Source organism: Ochlerotatus camptorhynchus, unplaced genomic scaffold, assembly GCF_037179485.1.
Source record: "Ochlerotatus camptorhynchus isolate MF236.1 unplaced genomic scaffold, CSIRO-AGI_Acam_v1.1 ptg000314l, whole genome shotgun sequence".
NCBI classification, from domain to species: Eukaryota; Metazoa; Arthropoda; class Insecta; order Diptera; family Culicidae; genus Ochlerotatus; species Ochlerotatus camptorhynchus.
Genome location: NW_027040802.1, coordinates 1,890,816 through 1,914,078, shown reverse-complemented (window position 1 = coordinate 1,914,078; position 23,263 = coordinate 1,890,816). Strand labels below are relative to the sequence as shown.

The 23,263-nt window shown below is 44.1% G+C and overlaps 4 protein-coding genes across 4 annotated transcripts; 2 read left to right on the top strand and 2 right to left on the bottom strand.

Annotated features, from left to right (window-relative positions):
• Positions 1–1,635: 1,635 nt before the first annotated feature.
• On the top strand, positions 1,636–4,867 carry LOC135707622 (RNA-binding protein 25-like). The gene is made up of 3 exons (XM_065229485.1): positions 1,636–1,808; positions 1,871–3,219; positions 3,288–4,867. The coding sequence occupies exons 1-3, from the start codon at positions 1,749–1,751 to the stop codon at positions 4,777–4,779; spliced, it is 2,901 nt and encodes a 966-aa protein (XP_065085557.1). The 5' UTR covers positions 1,636–1,748; the 3' UTR covers positions 4,780–4,867.
• On the bottom strand, positions 4,835–5,438 carry LOC135707623 (uncharacterized). The gene is made up of 2 exons (XM_065229486.1): positions 5,268–5,438; positions 4,835–5,194 (listed from the first exon to the last, which is right to left on the bottom strand). Exons 1-2 carry the CDS (start codon positions 5,286–5,288, stop codon positions 4,877–4,879), a joined length of 339 nt encoding a protein of 112 aa, XP_065085558.1. The 5' UTR covers positions 5,289–5,438; the 3' UTR covers positions 4,835–4,876.
• A 9,660-nt stretch (positions 5,439–15,098) lies between these two features.
• Rep (Rab escort protein) lies at positions 15,099–17,288 on the top strand. Its single transcript, XM_065229453.1, has 3 exons — positions 15,099–15,281; positions 15,347–16,522; positions 16,585–17,288. The coding sequence occupies exons 1-3, from the start codon at positions 15,233–15,235 to the stop codon at positions 17,148–17,150; spliced, it is 1,791 nt and encodes a 596-aa protein (XP_065085525.1). The 5' UTR covers positions 15,099–15,232; the 3' UTR covers positions 17,151–17,288.
• Positions 17,166–21,031, bottom strand: ValRS (Valyl-tRNA synthetase). Its single transcript, XM_065229432.1, has 4 exons — positions 20,703–21,031; positions 20,328–20,495; positions 18,324–20,264; positions 17,166–18,256 (listed from the first exon to the last, which is right to left on the bottom strand). Exons 1-4 carry the CDS (start codon positions 20,880–20,882, stop codon positions 17,399–17,401), a joined length of 3,147 nt encoding a protein of 1,048 aa, XP_065085504.1. The 5' UTR covers positions 20,883–21,031; the 3' UTR covers positions 17,166–17,398.
• Positions 21,032–23,263: the final 2,232 nt, after the last annotated feature.

Below are 23,263 nucleotides of genomic sequence, written 5' to 3'. Positions count from 1 at the left end.
GAATCATCATCCCCAATTGTGGGAGTCATCATTGCAGCAATAGAGACCCTAAAGGTGATGTAAGGCATTTCGAGTATCCATATCGGAAAAACGGAACATTTCACTTAAAAAGCATTTTTGTGTTTAGGCTACCAAGTGCTTTAAAAAATAACTATTGCATCAGTGTGGATGAGTGATGAGATCTTGAAAACAATCAAAATAAATTATAAATTGTCCACACGCCTAGGCAGACCTGATTACTTACAAATGTCCTTCGGGCAAGTTCCACTAAAGTGTGTCAACTGGATAATGGTAGCCCCATCTTCGTGCGCTTCCACGGGGGCAGTTTCATCAGCGACACGCCACCTCCACCGGAATTCTGCGATGCACCACCCAATGGAACATTCGTCAAAAATATAGCACGTGCCATTTGACCACAGCCCAAGCAACACAAATTCATATGATTATGTTGAGTAAACTGCTATATAACCAAATTCAGTCATATAAAGGTTATATAAACTGGTATAAAACATGTGTGTTGCTTGGGAGTGCTCCTTTCGCTTCTCTTCCCTCGAGCCTTCCTTTACTCCGAAAATCTCCTTCTCAACGTACCCCTGCCCTACGACCAACCCATTGGCCTCTATCATCTGTTTGCCGATCGGCTTACCCAGACAATAAATCCCTCCGAAAACGGCGCACAGCCGGCAGAAACACTGCGGAATCTCCCCGCATCCGTACATCGGAAACAGAAACGGGCTGTTTCCGTATCGATCCAAACTAAGCAGAAACTTATTCACCCCTTCCAACCCGTCCCGGCAGCTAGTGTGGTCATTCCCCATGGCGATTATGTACAACAAGTAATGGATCAAATTCGAGGTCAACTTTTGTTTCTTCAAATACTCCAGGAACGTCTTTCCCTCGACTTCCGCTGCCTGATGCTCGCTCCCTTCTCCTTCCCCTTCCCAACTTGCACAACTCTGCAGAAACTTCATCAACAGTCGCTTGTCCACCACATTCACGTCCCGACTTGTAAACACATCCGACCTCGAACACGGAACCGTCATAATCCTCCCGTTCCAGATCGTCGCAACTCGGTCCACAGCTCGAAATTCCGCATACCGACCCTGATACCGACAGATGTTCGACGAAATCAGGAGTCCGTGTCCCGATCAGATTTCTGTGGAATCCTACCGATTGCTGGAGGGTGATCTCTACTTAAGAAAAATGCACAAAAACTAAAAAGAGCATCATACGAATGTAAACATTCTTGGCTCTAGGCAGTGCTGCCAAAAAAGATTGAAAAATTGTTCTCATGGTGATTAATGGGTGTTTGAGTGTGTCCAAGAGTGTTTTTGATGTGTTTAGCACAAGGTGGCAGAGTGACTTACCCCCTGTTGCAAGATAATTTAGATACAAATCCCTGCTGCCGAATTGTATTTTGTTTTCTCCGCCTATCTCTCCCTCTGAGTATTTCTAGTGTAGATTGCTCTGAATTTCTCACTGTCTTACCCCTCGATGTAAATATTTACACCTCATGCACCGAAGAATTTTGACCCGCGCAATTATGTCGGAGTACGTGTCGGATTCAAGAAATAACAGCTCTCGCCCGCGAGAAACAGCTCAAAATGCCAAAACTTGTCAACAAAGGAGATTGAGAATAGAATATTTTGGAAAATATTCGGTATTTTTCCATAAAGAATCGTACGATAATTTCCGAAACAAATGGTCATGTTACAGTGAAAACATTATTATAGCCAACGATAACTACCATGGATGATGATTACGACATATACGGCGATCTGGACGGATTAGAAGTAGAGGCACAGAAGGTAAACAAATTGCTGATCATCCACTTTTATGTTGTACCGTTCCGGATTGTACCTATTTTCAGGAAAATAAAGTCATCAAGGAGCTGAAAACGGAAATTGAAGACCTGAAAGCTAAGATTGTCGAGAAAGAATCCGAAAAGCAGTTGATAGCGAGCAAGAATGAAATTTTGCTGGAAAACATTTCCTCGCTGCTGCTCACGGCAAAGGCTGAGCTGAAGCGGAAGGATTCAATGATAGCAGACATAAGACGCCAGATGGATAATGCTGCATTCAGGAGAGATAGGAGGACTGTGTGGAAGCACGATAAAAGCACGCAGACGACGATGATCCGGATATTGAGCCAAGAAGCACAGATGGATAGCGTGGGAACGATGACGGAGCCGAGGTGGGCTCATGAGAGGAGAAAAGAGCTAAGTCGTTCCAGAGAGGTTCGAAGGGAACGAGAAAAGTCACCCGAAAGAAAAAAATCAACTAAACCCGCGGATCTACGAGATCGAATACGGGAGAAATTGTTAAAGGATAAAACGGCAGTAGGTAGCGCGTCCGAAAAGCGAAAAGATGAAATACAACGGTGGGATAGAAGCCGAGAACGGCTTCGCGATCGAAATAGAGAACGGGAGCGGGAAAAAGAACGAAGGGCACGGCATCGGGAGACAGTGCGGTCCCCGGTGGTCTCGCCGGTACGTTTTTCACATCCATTGCGGGTATCGAGGCTAGGACACGGCAAGGCCGCTTCGGGTTCCGATGCGAAGCTGTCGCAAACGTTCATTCCGATGAACCGGAAGGAGTTGGATCAGTTTGTTAAGGAAATTGCACGGAATGAAAATCGATCGCCGGATGAGTGCTGCTCTGGGAGTGATAGGAAAAAGAAGGACACGCTGGACACATCCAATTCGGAGTTGTGGGATGCCGGGCTACCGCAAAAGAAGAAGGAGAAACCGGTTGCGGTAAAGGTGGAGGAAAAAATCATTCAGTCGGATGAAATCGGAACGACTCTGTCGCCAGGTAATGTGGAAGATGTGGAGCAAAAGATGCGGGTATTACACGGAGAGCCTACGCCACCGGCTCAAAGGACTCTGGAGTACCCGCAGGTTTCGACTGATTTGCTGGAAGACTTGAACAAAAGTTGCGGACAAATGATCATTCTACAGCCACCGACGATGGTGATTCCTCCATTGGAACCGTCCATCATCGAACAAGTGCCAGAAATGCCCTTCGAAGATGACCCTAGACTAAACGACAGCCGAGAGTTGAGAATCGTGGAATCGGAAGAAACGGTTGCAGAGCAGAAGTTCGCCGCAAAGACTGTGATTGCCAAATGGCAGGAGGTGGAAGAGAAGGATAAACTGGAAGATGGCGAAATTCCTTCTTCGGACGGTGATTCAGCGAATGAGGATAATTATCATGATAGGTAAGTTAATTGCATTCGATGGGATGCTTGATAGAGTAAGGCATGATCGATTTCTGTTTGGTTTCTAGGTCTCCCCCGATCGTATCAGATAGTAAGGAACGTAAGCGTAGGGAACCGACAAAACAGAAGAGCAAGAGGGAAGCAAGTAGTTTGGATAGGTTGCAAGAATCCGTTGTGCGGAAGCACACTCGGAAGGATCGAAAGACGAAATGTTCTAAAAAGGATGCGGAGAGAAAATCCAAGACGAATCGAGGTGCTACGTTAGATACATCCACACCAACCCGAACTATTCGGTGTAAATCGGAAAGAGAAAAACCCACCGCCGTTGTTGAGAAACCGGTACCTAAGACAAGACTATCAGAACCGGTCAAGGCATCGGCGGAGGAGCCTCATGGCAGATCGAAAAAGGAAACGCTGAAGAAGCTCTTCGGTTCGGATGATGAGAATTCGCTTTGCGAACCACCGACAACAGGCAAGCGGAAACTCTCCGTGAATCTGGAAGAATCTAAAGATAGCAAGAAGCAGAGGGTTCGCTCTAAAGAAAACCGCACTAAGGATACAAGTAGGGTCGAAATTAAATGTTTTAAATCGAGTGAATTAGCGCCTTGTGAGGTTGTTCGGGAACAGCCAATAACTCCACCACCGGATGTTTTTAACAAGGACCTGGTGCTAAAAGAGGTCACTCCGGAGAAAGCTCCAAATAATACTCCTCCTTATGAAGAGCCAGCAATAATGGACGCTTATGTGGTGGAGGTGACCACCGCGAATCTAGATCAGCCCCTTGGAGAAGCTTCCCCCGAGGAAGCTCCTGAAACTTTTCCGCGGCAAGCGTATGTTGAAACTTTTGAAAAAAATCAGCTTTCAATAAATGCTTCTGTTGAAGATACTTCTTCCTCGAATGCGTTCCTACCGGAACAACCCTCAGTGGAGATTCCTCCTGATGATACTTCTCATCAGGATGCTTCTATGGAAGAGATCTCTGTGAATCTTCCCCAACAGGATCAGCCTCCACCGACTGCTACTTCAGACGAAGTTCTTGTGGAAATTCAACAACAAGATCAACCAACGCAGGAAGTGTCCGTTGAAACCTCTCAAAACGACCACATACCAATGGATGTTTCTGTTGAGAAAACTTCTTCCTTGAATGGTTTCCTATCGGAACAACCATCAGTGGACGTTCCTCCGCAAGAAGATAATGTTGCTTATATCGAAGAGATTCCTGCGAATCCATCCCAAGAGCAACAACCTCCAACGGATGCTTCTCCAGAGGAAGATCTTATGGAAACTAAACAAGATCAACCAACAGCGGAAGTTTTCGTTGAAACTTCCCAAAACGACCAACTACCAGTAGATGCACCCCTAACAAGAACTCCTGCAAAAGCCTGGCAGCACATAAACCAACACAGAAACCCGGAAGTCATTATATATTCTAACAAGTACAGCGAATATCGTGTAGAGGACAATAGCGAAAACGAAACCACCATCTACGTAACGCGAAAAAAGAAGAAAAAGAGCAAATCCAGTCGTGCAAACCTGAACACCAGCGTAAAAGCACAGTAGACTAAGCCAAATCAGTTTCATGGTTACGTTTTGTAATATATTAAACATAATTCATACGAATATATCCATTTGAAAACGCCAATCGCAAACAGCCATATCACCAGAGTTCCGTTTGTTCGCCCTTATCGGTCGTCTGGAAAGCCACATCCCGCAGGTCCTTTTCATTGATCAAATTCTGCTCGCTCGCCGACGGATCAGTGATGCCAGCTTCCTTCAGTAGCCGTTGAATTGTTTCGTTCCTATGCCGCAAGGCACCGGCATAGGTGCCCGAAATTGAATTCCAGTGGCACATCAAATCCGTGTGGCGAACTGCCAGCTGAATGCGGTCCCCTTCCAACCGCATCCATTCCGATTTAAGTTCGTCTACCTGCTTACGAAGCGATATAACCAACTGTCGCTTCTTGGAAGTGCCATTCTAATGTTGAAACAAAAAAAAAATAACAGTCGTTTACTTTGACAATGGTGAATGATCAAATTGCTGCTCTCACCTTTTTCGGGTCCATTTGCATTATTCGGATTGCAGATCGAGGTGGAAAGAATGCTCCGAATCAGCACAAAGAAATATTAAAAACTGATGAAATTGCAAAATTTCGAACGGAACGCGCGTTTTGTGGGTAACGATTTTGATTTTTCGATAGCCGTGGTAAACAATTTGGAATGCGTTCACACATCACATCTGCTTAAGATTGGGCGATTTAGGATGAATTTGTAGGCACTCACCAAGAAATCAAAGTAAAAGCAAAAAATCGCTCGGCCTGGATGGGTTCCCTAATAAAATTTGTATGATTATTTTGATTAACGACGTGTTTGCGGTATCATCCAAACAATTTGTGGAAAAGTTCGATAATTTACAGTAAAAAAAGTTAGGCATCTTAACAATAAAAAAAACTGATTTTTCTCCAACAAATTTGATCTCATCACAATAATTTGCATTGTTTGAGCATTGTATCGTTAAAAATTGATATTTATTTTTTCTCCTGTACAACAATTTAAAAAATAAATTTTATTATACTCGAAATTCAACAGTAAAAATCATTTGAATTTCGCTGTTTTATTATATTTTTTTTTCGGCTGGTTATTTTGCCTAACGACCTGTTTATTTATTTATTTCGTCAAGCAAAAGTAGACTACATACAATAGGCTCTTTTTATGAACCATCAATGTAGAGTGCGCTAGCCGATTTTGAGAGGAAATGTCATCCAATCCATTTGTTTACATCATAATGACGATTTTCAAAACTCAAAATAATGTACATTTTATTGCACAACTTAGAAATTTCCATCGGGAGTACACAGCAAAAAAAGTTGTTGAATATTACATCCAAACTGCTGCAACCAGGTCAATCCATCGGTTGTGTAATATCACATTGTACGATTTACATCGATTTTGCGAACAAAATTACATCCATTGATGTAATATTGTATCTGCTTTTTGCTATTACATCATTATTTCATACATCAGCTTGAATTACGTTGATCGATATTACATTTTTTTTGCTGTGTAGTCTTATTTTTCGATTATCTACAGATCTGAACTGATTTACAGCAGAAATAACCACACAATAAAAATCCGGAAGATCATAACCGCTGGGACAAATTTATAAATCTTAATTGTTCTCACCAAACATATATGGAAGCACCAGTCACCAAAATATTCCACGTGGATGATGATTTCAAGCAACTGCAGTGGATAAATTAATCAGGTAAGGTGAAAATATTTTCCTCTTCCTATGCTTCACGGTGAAAATTTCCACCCTCATCACTCTTTTGTGGGTTCCCATATTCCCCGCCAGAGGCTAAAACAATCGCTTAGTTTCTGTTGAATGTTTTACCAAAAATCAATACGAAACTAACGATTTTAAATTGGCTCACTACTTGACTAGCCTATTGGTCCCAAGCAAACGATTGACGTACCCCATTCTAGTCGAAATTCTAGTACTACGCAATGTTTGTTTTGATTCGCTATGAAAGTTTGACAGATAAAATGAGGGGTTATTGGTTTTTCCTATGTTTCTAGGGGTGAATCGATTAGCTTGGGACCGAAGAGAGTACCAGAGCTGAGCCAAAAAGTTGAGCACATTATTTCGGGACCTTCTAGTCTTAGAGTTACCTCTATGCTACTAGTCTTAGAGTTACCTCTATGGTTTGGTATGGTATGGTATGGTAAGTCACTCTGCCACCTTGTGTTTGTGCTTATTGTGTTTCATGTGTGTTTTTGGGTGTCGGAAGGTGTTTCTGGGTGCTTCATCGTCATCGTTCATCGTCACCGGGTTGTCAAAACTTCAACCGAAAAAATGAATTTACTGGCAACCATATCCTCAACCATAACATAACGCTGAAAATGACAGACGCGATTCCTTTGCTGTTGTTTTTTTAAAGAAAAAGTAGAAGTAATAAATGTGAAGAGCATTTAGGTCTTTTAATTGATCAATTATCTATTATCTCAGCTCTTTCCGTTTTTGAATTATAGGCGTAACAAATTTGTGGTAATCTTTTTCAAAGAGAAAGTTGATTAAGAGAATCAATCAAAATCACTTGCAGCCCTGCTTCCAAGTTTGGTTACAAGATTACAACTCTGGAGAGCATTTTGTGTCGTTGGGGGCTTGTGGTTCTGAATATGGACAAACAAGCACAGATAAATTCTATTCCAACTCTTTACTGATAAAAGCTTGATGGCCCTGAAAAGAGCCGTTTTATTGTACAGGACAACCATGGCCACTTACGATTGGCGTGTTTAGTGTAGGTGACAGGACCGCGGACCTCATTTTCCAGGAATACCTTAACTGCCGCTCTTCGCATGTTCGTCCCATAGCGAAAATCGGCAAGCCGAGAAAATCGCGTTTCAAGTTTGCTTCGTACCATTTCTTCTTATGTGATGGGACAACCAATGTGACTGTCTTTCCAAACTTTTTCAGAACAAAGTTGATGAGTTCATCTAGTGTTATGAAAATATTAGTAATTAGCTACCATTTGCATTGAAAAACTCAGTTTTGACGAAAACGACTATGGGACCGACATGCGAAGAGCGGCAGTTCAGCACACCTCGTAGATCAGACCGGAGATACGTTTGACACCGCCACGGCGAGCCAGACGACGGATGGTGGTTATCTTGAAGAACTTTGCGATGACGCTTGGCACTTCCTTTACCAGACCTTTTCCTCCTTTGCCACGACCTTTTCCTCCTTTGCCACCTTCCTACTGCTGCTATTGCTGCTCACCACGCCGTCCGAAGAGAAAATGAGCTAATGCCATTTTTTTTTTTTTTTTTTTTAGTTTAAATGATCTTTATTTTAGTTTAACTTGGACGATTACCATATAAATTTTTACTAAGTGATTTAATTGCTTTCTTCATCTTTAAGTATGGGCAAAATTCAAAATTTGTTTTACAGAATTAGTCCTAGACTTAGTACACGGTCGACCACCTTGGTGGGATTGGTTTGTTTTGTTTTTAGAATTTGAAGAGAAACTACTTAATACTACTATTTACAGCTTAAAACTAACCTACTCTACTATATACACTTAACCTACTATGTACAAATTGCTTATTAAAGCATGTTCAGAAAGATTGCATTTTTGAATAAATTTAGTTGTCATATCATCAATTTTGGAATCTACTTTGGGAATTTCTGCCTCTTGATGGAGGTCTGCTATTCTTGTGTCGAATGGACGATCTAGGATCATCCTCAACACTCTATTCTGTGCAACCTGGATTTTGTTCCTGTGGGTCTGAGCGCACGATTCCCACACCGGGGCGGCATAGAAGATCGCGGGGGCTATGATCTGTTTGTAAACAGCCAGTTTGTTTTGCCTTGAGAGGCGGGATCTGCGGCAAATGAGCGGATACAAACACCTAACCAAGGCGGAGCACTTAACTAGGGTTTTCTCTATGTGCGAGCGGAACAGGAGCTTCTCATCGAACAACATCCCGAGATAAGTAACATCAGTGGACCACTCGACCCTTGTACCATCCATTATTACGGTACAGGAGGGAGACGGTTTAAGTTTTAATGATTGTCTGTGAAGGAACATGATCGCTTGGGTTTTCGAGGCGTTGATTTTGATTTTCCACGTGGTGGCATAATCAGTAAAGGTGTCAAGGCATCGTTGGAGCTTGTTCGTAATTTCACGAGGCATCCTACCCTTGACGGCTATCGCGGTGTCATCTGCAAACAGAAAGAACACGCAACCGTCTCCTAGAGGAGGGATGTCCGACGTATAGATGCTGTAAAGCAGTGGTCCCAGCAGACTCCCTTGCGGAACACCTGCTGGGATCGGAAATTGTCCCGAAAGGGAACTATTCAACGACACCCTGAACGACCTTTGCTGGAGATAGTTACGGGTGATTTTCACAAGGTATGGTGGAAAGTTGGAGTTACAAAGCTTGTATATAAGTCCGTCGTGCCAGACATTGTCAAACGCCTTTTCGACGTCTAACAAGGCCATGGCTGTGGACTTGGATACAGCTTTGTTACTTCGGATGTTATTCATCACCCGCACTAGCTGATGATTGGTGGAATGCCCCTTGCGGAACCCGAACTGTTCCGGAAGAAGAATGTCATGTTCCTCCACAAACTTGTTTAGTCGGCTGAGGATCAATTTTTCGAACAGCTTGCTCAGCGCTGAGAGCAGGCTAATCGGTCTGTAGCTTGACGGTAGTGAAGGGTCTTTCCCAGGTTTGCGGATCGGGATGATTTTTGCCACCTTCCAGATGCTTGGAAAGTAGTGCAGCTCCAAGCATCTGTTGAGGATGGCAGCCAGCAGCGAGTGCACCCTCGCGCTGAGATTTTTCAACTCTAGGTTGAATATTCCGTCAAACCCGGGAGCCTTCATGTTCGTACTGTGTTTCAGCGCTGAGCAAATTTGTTCCTCTGTAATCCGTTCTTGTTGAGGGACGGCACAAGGGGAGGCATCTAACGTCTGCTAATGCCATACAGCAGGGCTCTTTTATATCTTTTCAGGTTAAAGCAGAATTATGTGCAACCAAGTCGTATAAAAGCTACAAAGACTCCTCCCATTATGAGTAGTTTGCTATCAAGTAGCGACACTGGCTTTTTTCCTTTTGGGTACACGGCGAATGAGAACGACCCAAATTTGGGTTTAGTTCACTCATAATCGCCAATCTTTACTTTTCTCAAATTCGAGAATTTTTCCCTGGAAAATCCTGGAAAAACATGAGGCAAATTTACTCATCGCTGAGTTCCTGCACTTTATTTCTTATTTCTGAGATAACTAAACTCAAATTAAAATCACCTTGAAAGATATTGGCGCCGGTGGCTAGCGTGATTACCTCTCATCCAGCAGGCCTGGGTCCAATCTAAGTCGGCGCCACCGGCATGTTCTAAGGCATAACATCTCTGATCACGCCTTCCTTCGGGAAGTAAAGCCGTTGGTCCCTGGTTGAGTTGATGAGTCGATTGGTAGGGTCCAGGTGTATGAGCTGCCTCCTTGGCGTCGATAGCATTGGAGCTCAGTACGGAAAACAAATCTCGCGTCACTTTTCAATAGGTCCTATCTACATTGATCGATTCTCTTCGTAAATAACTCGGCTTCACAAATGTTTCCTGCCATCTTCGTCGAATTAGATGCTAGATTGTTGCTTCTTCCATCGAAAATATCCGGCCGTGGCGATTCAAAGTTGATCAAGGTTGATCAAAATAATTTGTACCCCTGCTTCCAGTTTGATTACATGAGAATTTTGTGTGATCGTTGGTTCCGAATATGGACAAACAGGCAAAAGAATTCTATTCCTACTCTTTACTGTAATAAGCTTGGTGGCCCTGAAAAGAGCCGTTTTGTTGCCAAAGTTGGTGATGATTGACCTCCGAAACCAAACAGAGTGCGTCTCTGTCACTTCAAAACGTAGATGACATCCATGGCCGCTTACGCTTGGCGTGTTTAGTGTAGGTGACAGCATCACGGATCTCATTTTTCAGGAACACCTTCAGCACACTTCGTAAATCAGACCGAAGATACGCCAGACACCACCACGGCGAGCCAGACGATGGATGGTAGTTATCTCGAAGAATTTGCGTTTGGTTCTGAATATGGCGATGAGTGTACAAAATATTACGCAATTCCATCCTCCCTATTCGCACGTGCCGAAGGATCGGAGGCGAATGCCACTTCGACTTGTTTCGTCTACTTAATACTCTCTGACGACTGTGCTGGGGAAGCAACATATACATGTAGATAATTGGTGGATTTGTTAGTTAATTCAACGCTTTTGAACAATGCTGGACATTTTCTACTTTTTCAATAGTTTCTTGTTAAAAATCAACATTCGGAAGCATTGTTATCGATTTGTAGCCATATTTCTGATCTATTGGTGATAAAATTATTGAAATTGGACCAGGGGCAGCTGAGTTATTAACGTTCAAAATCTTTCTTAATTTGTTACATGTTACATTTTTGGTTTTCACAAAGTGTACCTCCATATAGAAATCAAAGACGTAGTCCTACGTCAAAAGCACAACCGTCGGGAGGATTATTGGAGCTAAAATGACCGCAGTCTGGAGCTCCGGATATCAGAGTAAGACAATGAGAAGACCGCCAGCTATACTATTGACTTGCTGCGTCAGAAGCAGTAGTAGAATTCCATAACCATTTCACAACTGTAGAGATCGAATATTAATCAGCAGCGGCTACCGTTCAGGGTAACTTGTCCGAAAATTAGTTCTTGACACGGGCATTGGCCCTCTCGCTGCAGGAGGAAGACGAATGGGTACGTGCCACCCGTGAAGAAGGATCAAGCAAAGGGTGCATTTGCAATTAATTGGATGTGATTGGGCTGCAGCTGGTGAGAACCTAGGATTTACAATCAGAAACTTTTCCGTTGCGTTTTTCTTGGTTTTCTTGCAAGACTTCTTTACCTCTTTTAGCATCCTGATGCCGCTGCTTTCGTGGATCCCAACCGGTTTAGTATTTCCTTTTCTTTGGATTGGAGGTTTTCAATCCAGATCAAGAATATTTTTCTTTCAAGACAGGACGGTTTTTTTCTGGTTTTTTTTTTTCCAAAACAAAATAACAATCGAATGTAAACATTATTTGCAGTGGTGCCAGAATTGATTAAAAAATTGATTGTCATGTGGCGGAAACCTGAAAATGGAACATGTAACAAATTAAGAAAGATTTTGAACTTTAATAACTCAGCTGCCCCTGGTCCAATTTCAATAATTTTATCACCAATCGATCATAAATATGGCTACGCATCGATAACAATGCTTCTGAATGTTGATTTTCAACAAGAAACTATTGAAAAACTGGTAAAGGTCCAGCATTATCCAAAAGCGTCGAATTAACTAACAAATCCACCAATTACCTACATGCATATGCTGCTTCCCCAGCACAGTCGTCAGAGAGTAGTAAGTAGATGAAACAAGTCGAAGTGACATTTGCCTCCGATCCTCGGGCGCGTTGGAATAGGGAGGATGGAATTGCGTAATATTTTGCACACTCATCGCCATATTCAGAACCAAACGCAAATTCTTCGAGATAACCACCATCCGTCGTCTGGCTCGCCGTGGTGTCTGACGTATCTCCGGTCTGATTTACGAGGTGTGCTGAAGGTGTTCCTGTCACCTACACTAAACACGCCAAGCGTAAGCGGCCATGGATGTCATCTACGTTTTGAAGTGAGAGAGACGCACTCTGTTTGGTTTCGGAGGTTAAATCATCACCAACTTTGGCAACAAAACGGCTCTTTTTAGGGCCACCAAGCTTATTACAGTAAAGAGTAGGAATAGAATTAATCTGCCTGTTTGTCCATATTCAGAACCAACGATCACACAAAATGCTCATGTAATCAAACTGGAAGCAGGGGTACAAATTATTTTGATCAACCTTGATCAACTTTGAATCGCCACGGCTGGATATTTTCGATGGAAGAAGCAACAATCTAGCATCTAATTCGACGAAGATGGCAGGCAACATTTGTGAAGCCGAGTTATTTACGAAAGAGACTGTCGATGAAGAGAATCGATCAATGTAGATAGGACCTATTGAAAAGTGACGCGAGATTTGTTTTCCGTACTGAGCTCCAATGCTACCGACGCCAGGGAGGCAGCTCCCATACCTGAACACTACCAATCGACCCATCAACTCAACCGGGGACCAACGGCTTTACTTCCCAAAGGAAGGATCAGAGATGTTATGCCTTAGAACTGCTGGGGTGAGAGGTAATAACGCTAACCACCGGCGCCGATATCTTTCAAGGTGATATCACGGCAAATGAGAACGACCCAAATGTGAGTTTAGTTATCTCAGAAATAAGAAATAAAGTGCAGGAACTCAGCGATGAGTAAATTTGCCTCATGTTTTCCCAGGATTTTCCAGGGAAAAAATCCCGAATTTGAGAAAAGTAAAGATTGGATTCACTCAGTCTATTGGCACTACTCTGAGACTGAATAACATTTTCATCAATTTCCTCATTTTCTGGCAGATTTTTTAGGTTTTCCACAGGAAACCATGAGACAAATTTACTCATCGCTGAGTTCCTGCACTTTTTGCGATTATGAGTGAACTAAACTCAAATTTGGGTCGTTCTCATTCGCCGTGTACGCAAAAGGAAAAGAGCCAGTGTCGCTACTTGATAGCAAACTACTCATAATGGGAGAAGTCTTTGTAGCTTTTATACCACTTGGTTGCACATCATTCTGCTTTAACCTGAAAAGATATAAAAGAGCGCTGCTGTATGGCATTAGCTCATTTTTGCTTCGGATGGCGTGGTGAACAGCAATAGCAGCAGTAGAAAGGTGGTGGCTAGTCCACTCCTTCAACCTAACAAGCAAAAATTGACTGGTCATGGCAAAGGAGGAAAAGGTCTGGTAAAGGAGGCGCCAAGCGTCATCGCAAAGTTCTTCGAGATAACCGCCATCGGTCGTCTGGCTCGCCGTAGTGGTGTCAAACGTATCTCCGGTCTGATCTACGAGGTGTGCTGAAGGTGTTCCTGGAAAATGAGGTCCGTGATGCTGTCACCTACACTAAACACGCCAAGCGTAAGTGGCCATGGATGTCCTCTTCAATAAAACGGCCCTTTTCAGGGCCATCAAGCTTACATTAGTAAAGAGTTGGAATAGAATTTATCTGTGCTTGTTTGTCCATATTCAGAACCACAAGCTCCCAACGACCACACAAAATGCTCTCCAGAGTTGTAATCTTGTAACCAAACTTGGAAGCAGGGGTGCAAGTGATTTTGATTGATTCTCTTAATCAACTTTCTCTTTGAAAAAGATTACTACAAATTTGGTACGCCTACAATTCAAAAACGGAAAGAGTTGAGATAATAGATAATTGATCAACTAAAAGAACTAAATCCTCTTCACATTTAATCCGTCCACTAGCGGTCCTACGTCAAGCTTCCGTTCGTGCCCCTAGGCACAGACCCTTCTACTTTTTATCTAAGAGAAGAGGTGATAATACGGGGGCGAAAATGAACCACTTTTCTGTCAAACGTGAACCCGCTCCTGATCGGCCAATTTCATGTGCGTAAGATAGAGATAGAGATAGATAAAGATAGAGATAGAGATAGAAATAAAAGAGGAAGAAGTCAATTGTCACCTCTTTCTCTTAAGCTTTTATATGTCCCACACATGAATTTTTGCAATGTGATCAAGAAATTATATCTATGTGTTGGATACATACTTAATATGTGCACACATAGAACCCATGTGTTACCACACATACTATTAATTTGACTCATAAATTTCATGTGTGCTTCTTGGTGGATTCTGTTATGTGTGGTCACATGAAAATCATGTGGAATGAAGTAATGAAATTGGGTTGTTAGCGGAATGCTAAATAAAACAGCAAAAAAGGTTATCTTCCATTTAATTCCACTTAATTAATTTTGGTATCCATGACAGATACGTATTTCGACTACAATGTGCAGTCTTCATCAGTGTCATTCCCACTAAAGAACTTATCAAAATCTAACCCCCTTAAGTACTCATCCCTTAGGTAAAAAAGTCAAGATCACAGGTATAAAAATGAAACTACAATGTGTTGTCAATTTCCTCATTTTCCGGCAGATTTTTTAGGTTTTCCACAGGAAACCATGTAACAAATTTTACTCATCGCTGAGTTCCTGCACTTTTGGCGAATAAAAAGAGTTTACTTTACTTTCCCGTGCTATTCTTACGGGAAGAGTAAAGTAAACGCTTTTATTCATACGCCTTTATGCCAAATGCTTGTATGTTAAAAGAGAGCAGTTCCTATTTAAAAGAGGACTTCTATACGCGAGCGCGCTCTCTGTCGGTGCACGTTCACTGATTTCATGTAAACAATAAAGGTGGAAAAAATTGACAGTCCTCCCGAGCAAAACATTACTCATCATCCGCATCTGCGTTCTTCTTATCATACCAGCTGCAGCAGGATTTTATATTTTCCGCGTTGTCCACGTCCAATCTCATTGGGTATAATCATTTTGAATTGAAAATTTGCATTTACCAAATCCCACGATGGAGGAAGACCTGCCAACCGAGTTCGATCTGATCGTGGTGGGCACAGGTAAGTTTGGTCCTTAATTTCGCTTCTTTGTTGATTGAATTCGAGCTTCTTTTTTTGGTTTAAAGGGCTATCGGAATCGATTGTGGCCGCAGCAGCCAGCCGGATTGGCAAGACGGTTCTCCACTTGGATACCAACGAGTACTACGGTGGCTTCTGGTCGTCGTTCAATTTGGAGAGTTTGAGGAAGTATGCCGAGGAGTGTCGTGAATACAAGAAGGATCAAGGGGTGGAAAAGAAGGAGGATGAATCTCTAGCGCTGAAGAAGGCTGCCACCCTGATTGAGAACGTCAGCGAAGGGTGGTACAATTTTGACGAGCTGGGCGACGTCGACGAGTGGAACCGTGATCGGATTCTGAAGGAGTTTCGACGATTCAATGTGGATCTGGCTCCGAAGCTGCTGTACTCGCGAGGAGCGATGGTGGAATTGCTGATTTCGTCGAACATCTGTCGGTATGCGGAATTCCGAGCGGTGGACCGAGTTGCGACGATCTGGAACGGGAGGATTATGACGGTTCCGTGTTCGAGGTCGGATGTGTTTACAAGTCGGGACGTGAATGTGGTGGAGAAGCGACTGTTGATGAAGTTTCTGCAGAGTTGCGCAAGTTGGGAAGGGGAAGGAGAAGGGAGCGAGCATCAGGCAGCGGAAGTCGAGGGAAAGACGTTCCTGGAGTATTTGAAGAAACAAAAGTTGACCCCGAATTTGATCCATTATTTGTTGTACACAATCGCCATGGGGAATGACCACACTAGCTGCCGGGACGGGTTGGAAGGGGTGAAGAAGTTTCTGCTTAGTTTGGGTCGGTACGGAAACAGCCCGTTTCTGTTTCCGATGTACGGATGCGGGGAGATTCCGCAGTGTTTCTGCCGGCTGTGCGCCGTTTTCGGGGGAATTTATTGTCTGGGTAAGCCGATCGAGGGTATTAATTTAAAGCGAGATGAAAGGGGCTATCAATCGTTAAAGTTCGGCAAACAGACGATAAAGGCCAAAGGGTTGGTCATAGGGCAGGGGTACGTTGAGAAGGAGATTTTCGGAGAAAAGGAAGGCTCGAGGGAAGAGAAGCGAACCTGTGGACAAATGGCACGTGCTATATTTTTGACAAATGTTCCGTTGGGTGGTGCATCGCAGAATTCCGGTGGAGGTGGCGTGTCGCTGATGAAACTGCCCCCCGTGGAAGGGCACGAAGATGGATCTACCATTATCCAGTTGGCACACTTTAGTGGCACTTGTCCGAAGGACATTTGTAAGTTATCAAATCTGCCTAGGCGTGTGGACAATTTTTAATTTATTTTTATTGTTTTCAAGATCTCATCCACGTGACGGCAAAATCCATCAGCGGTGACCCGAGGGCAGATTTGGAACCCTACGTGTCGCAGATTCTATCAAAAGATTATTTCATACCTCCGGAAGAGCTTGCGGAAGACAATGAAGCACCGGAGAATAACGTATCAACAATCCTCTACGAATTGTACTTCAACATTCCGAAATGCGTCGCGTGCCAGCATCCGTCCGGCTCCCTGCCGGAAGGAATCCATCTGGCCTGCGGTCCGCTTTACGAGTTGGACTACGATGAAAGCATAGCGCGAGCACGGTCGATCTTTAAGGATATCTACCCGGACGAGGAGTTCCTGCCGCGAGCTCCCGATCCGGAGGAGATCGTTATCGGCGACGAAGACGTCGGTGCTGCCGACCAAGCGCTGGAAGTCGTGGCCAGTGCCGAAGAAAGTGACAAGGTGGAAAGCGCTCGGGAGTGTCAGGAAAGTGATGCGAGCTCAGAACCAGCTGCCGCCACAGCACCGGGCATTTCCGACGCCCAGGAAGCGAAAGAGGACTCGATCGACAATGCCGAAGAATGCCTGGAGCAGAAATAATCAAACATTTGCACGCTTTTGCTTGCTTAATTTATTCCAACTGTGTTGATATTTTTTATTTAATCTGTGTACGTGTGTAAAATCGCAACGCTGACGTTTTATTATAGTATTTAGTGGCAATAAATTACTACTTCTTCTGCTTAAACTGATGCAAAAGTTATTTTTTAAAGCACTCGGTAGCCTAAACACAAAAATGCTTTTAAAGTGAAATGTTCCGTTTTTTCCGATAGAGACACTCGAAATATGCCTTACATCATCTTTAGGGTTTCTATTGCTGCAATGATACGTTCGATTTCGATCTTGGATTGGTCCAGCTTCTCCTGGTTGTTCTTCCGAACTTCCTCCGGAACCTTGTTATCGTAGTCGGCCGCTCCGATCGCTTGTTCCAGCTTACCAACGGTTGAGCTTAGGTTCTCCTTCTTCTTGCTAAGCTTTTCTACTTCCTTGTCAACCTCGATCAGTCCCTTGAGCATCAGATGCACAACGCAAGCACCGGAAACGGTCAGGATAGCACAACCCGCCGGCGGTGCTTCGCTGATGAGATTGATCTGTGAGTAGGACATGGTCGTCAGATCCCCGATGAAACTCTCCAGCGTATCCTTGGTGGAATCGTCGCTGCACAGGACGAACGCTTCCGTCTTCATCTTGTTCGGCAGATTGTAGTCGCTCCGGGCCGACCGGATGACCTTGGCCACACGCTGCACAAACTCAAAGTCCTTTTCGAGCTGCTCGTTGTGCCAGTTACATGATTCCAGTTCCGGGTAGGGAGCCACGCAAATACTGGCCACCTGGTCCACATCGGCACGCGGTAACCGCTGGTACAGCTCCTCGGTGATGAAAGGCATGAAGGGCGATAGGAGCTTCAGACCAATGTTCAAGCAAGTGTAGAGCGTCTTCCTGGCGGAGGCCTTAGCTTCCTCGGTTCCGGACTGGAACACCGGCTTCAAGCACTCCAGATAGACGTCGCACAGGTCGTACAGCCAAAAGTCGTAGCACGCGCTGGTGGTTTGGGCAAATTCGTACTTCTCGAAGCCCTTGTTGGACACGTCGATGCAGTTGGCCATCCGGGACAGGATCCAGCGCTCGATGTTGCTCTCGAAGCCGGTCTGTGGAGAGACGATAAAATTATTATGAGTGTTGTATAAACTTCAAAGTGCAGTGTGTCATGTTTACCTTGTCCGGCAGCACGTCGTACCGCTCCTCTCCGGTGAAGTACATCAGCGCAAACTTGGTCGCATTCCACAGCTTGTTGCAGAAGAACCGATAGCCCTGGACACGCATAATGTCCAAGTTGATGTCCCGTCCCTGGGTGTTGTAGGCGCACAGAGCAAACCGCATTGCGTCCGTTCCACACTCCGGGATACCGTTCGGGTAGTCCTGCTTCTGGCCGGCCTGGGCCTTCTCGATCTCCCTCGGGTCTAGGTTGGAATCCTGCAGCTGCAGGTGCAGGCCCTCCAGCGAGATGCCGGTTATAACATCCATCGGATCGATGACATTTCCGAGCGATTTGGACATCTTGCGTCCGTGGGCATCGCGAACCATCGGATGAAGGAACACCTCCCGGAACGGAAGCTTTCCGAGCAGAGCCTGTCCGAAGAACACCATACGGGCGACCCAGAAGAACAGAATATCGTGACCGGTTTCCAGCAGGGACGTCGGATAGAAAAGCTTCAGATCATCGGTGTTGTCCGGCCAGCCGAAAACGGAGAATGGGAACAGACCGGAGCTGAACCAGGTATCCAGTACGTCTTCGTCCTGCTTAAGAGCGAGTGACTCCTTGGGAACGTTCAACTCCTTGGCTGCCTTCTCCAAAGCTTCCTCCTCGGTACGTCCGACGAACCAGAGAGACTCCTCGCCCAGATTGGCCGGTTTCTGGCTAGGATCCTTGAACGAAGCCTGGTAGGCTGGAATTCGGTGTCCCCACCAGAGTTGACGGGAAACGCACCAATCGCGGATTTCATCCATCCAGTGATACCAGGTCTTCTTGTGCACTTCCGGAGTGATCTTCAGCTCTCCGGAACGAACGGCTTCCGTAGCGTTCTTGGCCATTTCGTCGCACTTGACGTACCATTGGGGCTTGATCAGCGGTTCAACGACATCCTTCGAGCGGGAACAAATCGGTACGACCATCGGATTATCAACGGTTTCCTTGTACAAACCCTTCGCTTGGAGGGCAGTCAGGATTGCTTTTCTGGCATCGAATCGCTTCATTCCGGTGAACTCACCGTACTCCCCAGTGATGAAACCTTCATCGGTAAAAATCGTAATGAACGGCAGATTGTGCCGCTTGCCGACTTCGTAATCGTTCGGATCGTGAGCTGGCGTGATCTTGACGGCTCCCGTTCCGAAGCCCATTTCGACGAAATCATCACACACAATCGGCAGCTTTCGATCGCAGAATGGATGAACGACGAATTTGCCATGCAAGTGCTTGTAGCGATCGTCTTTTGGGTGCACGGCAACGGCCGTGTCTCCCAGCATGGTCTCCACACGGGTAGTCGCCACAACGATCTCTTCGTCGCTGCCTTCCACCTTGTAGGCAAAGGAAACCAAAACGCCAAACTCAACCTTCTCGGTGTAGCCGGGAATGGCTAGCAGTGTCCGTCCTGGAATTTCAACCTTATCCACCTCGATGTCTGAGATGGCCGATCGCAGCGCACAGGACCAATTGCCCAATCGATTGCTCCTGTAGATCATACCTCGTTCGTGTAGCTGCACGAACGCTTCCGTAACAGCCTTGCACAGTTTCGGATCCATCGTGAAGCACGCCCGGGTCCAATCGTACGACGAACCCAACCTCTTCAGCTGATGGTAGATCCGATCGCCCTTCTCGTTACGCCACTGCCAAATCTTCTCGATGAACTTCTCCCGTCCCAGATCGTGGCGGGTCAGCTTCTGCTCTCGCCACAACTTCTTCTCGACTACGACCTGGGTGGCAATGCCGGCATGATCGCACCCTGGAACCCACAGCGTAGTGCGGCCCTTCATCCTATTCCACCGCGTGATACAGTCCTCAATCGCGTTGGTCAGTGCGTGACCCAAATGCAAAGAACCGGTCACATTCGGTGGTGGGATAACCATCACAAACTGACCCTTGGAATTGTTCTCCTTGCGCTACACGAAACACAAATTATTAAAATCCTTTCAAAAGGTGACACTGAATCAAAACCAACTCACCCCGTATTCCGGTTTGAAGAAGCCTTCCTTCTCCCACCAGCTGTACCAGGCGGCTTCCACATACTGCGGGCTGTACGCATCCGGGAACGGAGTCGACAAGTCTTTCCTCTCACCCTCCTGGGTGTTGCCCGTATAAACGATGGCCTCTTTCGTTTCCTTCACTTTTTTCTATTGTTGTCCAGCGTGGCGCAGATAAGAAGAAAAAGGCGATTTTAAATTATGTAGGTAGTTACTTTCACTATTTCGTTCGTGCGAAAAACCCCCACCATCCGAATAATGCGCAATGCATTGCTGGTCGGGCGGAGGTTAGAACGAAACTATCTGATGCAATTTTCAGGAATATTGCTTGCATCCTGGCAAGGGAAGATGACTCACCTCGACCTTGGGCTTAACGGCGGCCTGTTCTGCCTGCTGATGTTTTTTGTTCATCTTTTCCTGCAATTTGGCCAGTTTGGCTGCCTTTTCCGCTTCCTTTTTGAGCTGCTTTTCCGTTTTGACCGGAGCTTCTTCGGCTAAGGCTGCTGCAGCGGTACCGTTTTCCACCGGATCGGACATGGTTGTTCGTTAATCAGAACACTATTTCTTATCGGGGAAATTTGCACTTGACACGGCTTTTTTTTCCGACGATCTGCACTGATGAGCAGCTACAAGATAAAAAAAAAACCAGCAGAGCACCGAGCAGAGAGTGCCAACCAGACCACAAACACGCTGAAGCTGATCAGGGATCGATTGACGGATTGACCGAGCTTTGACAGCTGTTCGGAGAATCGCGAAAGCACGAAGTAGCAGTGCTGCCCGTGCTGCCAGACTGAACTACGACAAGTTAATTCTGGTGGATGCTATACACGGAGAAAAAATACAATCCAAAATCTAAGTTTCGTTTTACTTATGTCGTTTTCGTTTTTGCGGTGTAGCTACACCGGTGCTACACTGCCGTACACCGAAATATTTTAAGTTGTAGATATAGGATGCACCTTTGTTTACAAACAACTGATGTTGAGCTGTCAAAGACTCGCGCTTATTCCTGCTTACACTACACCAGTGCTACACCGCAAAAACGAAAACGACATTAATTTTGAGTTGCGCCTCTCACTTGCACTCGTTATTGCTGTCAAAAAAAGGAACGAGAGATTCGACCCAACGATATCCAGCTTTCCCTGCTCGGTAATGGCGGCCTGTTCGTACACACAAAAAACGAAAATTGTATCAATAAAAATATTGACTTTCAATTTAATAGTACATACCCAAAAATTCGTTTCTTCAACAATGAAAATGTTTAAAATAACAAGGGAATTTTCAATTCAAAAGTAGATGTTTTGATTTTAACTTGTGGTTGTAAAAGTGCAAATTTTCAAATCAAAAATTGTTTAAATGTCAAAATAACTTCTTCTGCAGTAGATTTTTACTCATTTCTGGATAGCTTTAGAATAACGTTATTTACACAAAAAAAAAATCGTTAATAAAATTAAAAAACCATTGGTAGAATTAAAAGTTTGCGTTGGTTCTTTTTGGTAGAAAGTCTTTAGAATTTAAAATAAAATTTCGCCTACTATCAATTCAAAAGTTAACCGCTCCCTACTTTTAAAAGTTCAAACTTTCAAAACGAATTGTACTTCTGTCAAAACAAAAGCATGGCAGTGTTGCAATAAAAAGTGGATTATTTTAAATTCAAAACAAACTTTTATCATGAAAGTGTGGTCTAATTGAAATGATCTTTTTCACTTTGAATTGAACAATTAAAATATTTTCATTTTAAATACCAGCATTGTCAGTATGACATGTAGAGTTCTTTTTTATTATTCAATATTATATATTTATTATTTTTATTATGATATCAAATCATGGCTCGTGATGAACTGATGAACTAAGACAGTATGTATCAACGGTTTTGGATCGTTAGATATCATGCATTTGGCACACTGTAAGCATTGCTTTTATCTCTGCCAGTAGTCTCCAGGCCAGCTCTCTGGTTTCCTTGAAGATTGATAATCTTCGTAACCTGTGAACAAGTTGAAGGGTCTATAATTCAAAATCATTGAGAAAATAGATTACACCTACAGTAAATATGATGCACATTGTACAGTCCGAGGAACAGTTAAATCTGGGAAACGAATCCGGCAAAGGCTTGATTGCTAAAGTTCAATCGGTGCGGCACTCGATCGTGGTATCTTGGGATAATATGAACGGTTCCAGGCCAACTTTGGCCAGCAGATGGTGCGAACCAAGAAACGTTGATTTTGGGTCGTTTTGAGGTAATACCAACAATCAATACGAAACTAACGATTTTAAATTGGCTCACCACTTTAGTAGCCTATTGGTCCCAAGCAAACGATTAACGTACCCTATTTTAGTTGAAATTCTATTACTACACTATGTTTGTTTTGATTCGCTATGAAAGTTTGACAGATAACATCAGGGGTGTGTGGATTCATGCAGATCATGCAGGGGTGAGTGAAATAGCTTGGGACTGCTTGGGACCGTTGTTCTGGTACTGAGTGAGCCAAAAATAATAATGATTTTCTTCGGGACCCAGTGGTCTTAGAGTTACCTCTATGGTAATACCAACAATCAATACGAAACTAACGATTTTAAATTGGCTCACCACTTGACTAGCCTATTGGTCCCAAGCAAACGATTAACGTACCCTATTCTAGTCGAAATTCTAGTACTAAACAATGTTTGTTTTGATTCGCTATGAAAGTTTGACAGATAAAATGAGGGGTTATTGGTTTTTCCTATGTTTCGAGGGGTGAATCATTAGCTTGGGACTGAAGAGAGTACCAGAGCTGAGCCAAAAAGTTGAGCACGTTATTTCGGGACCTTCTAGTCTTAGAGTTACCTCTATGGTAATACTGTAAACAGCAAAAGAAGTAAGCATTTATAAAGGTTATTTAAAAATATAAAAAAAAACACTTACTGGTTCGTCGAGTAGGGCC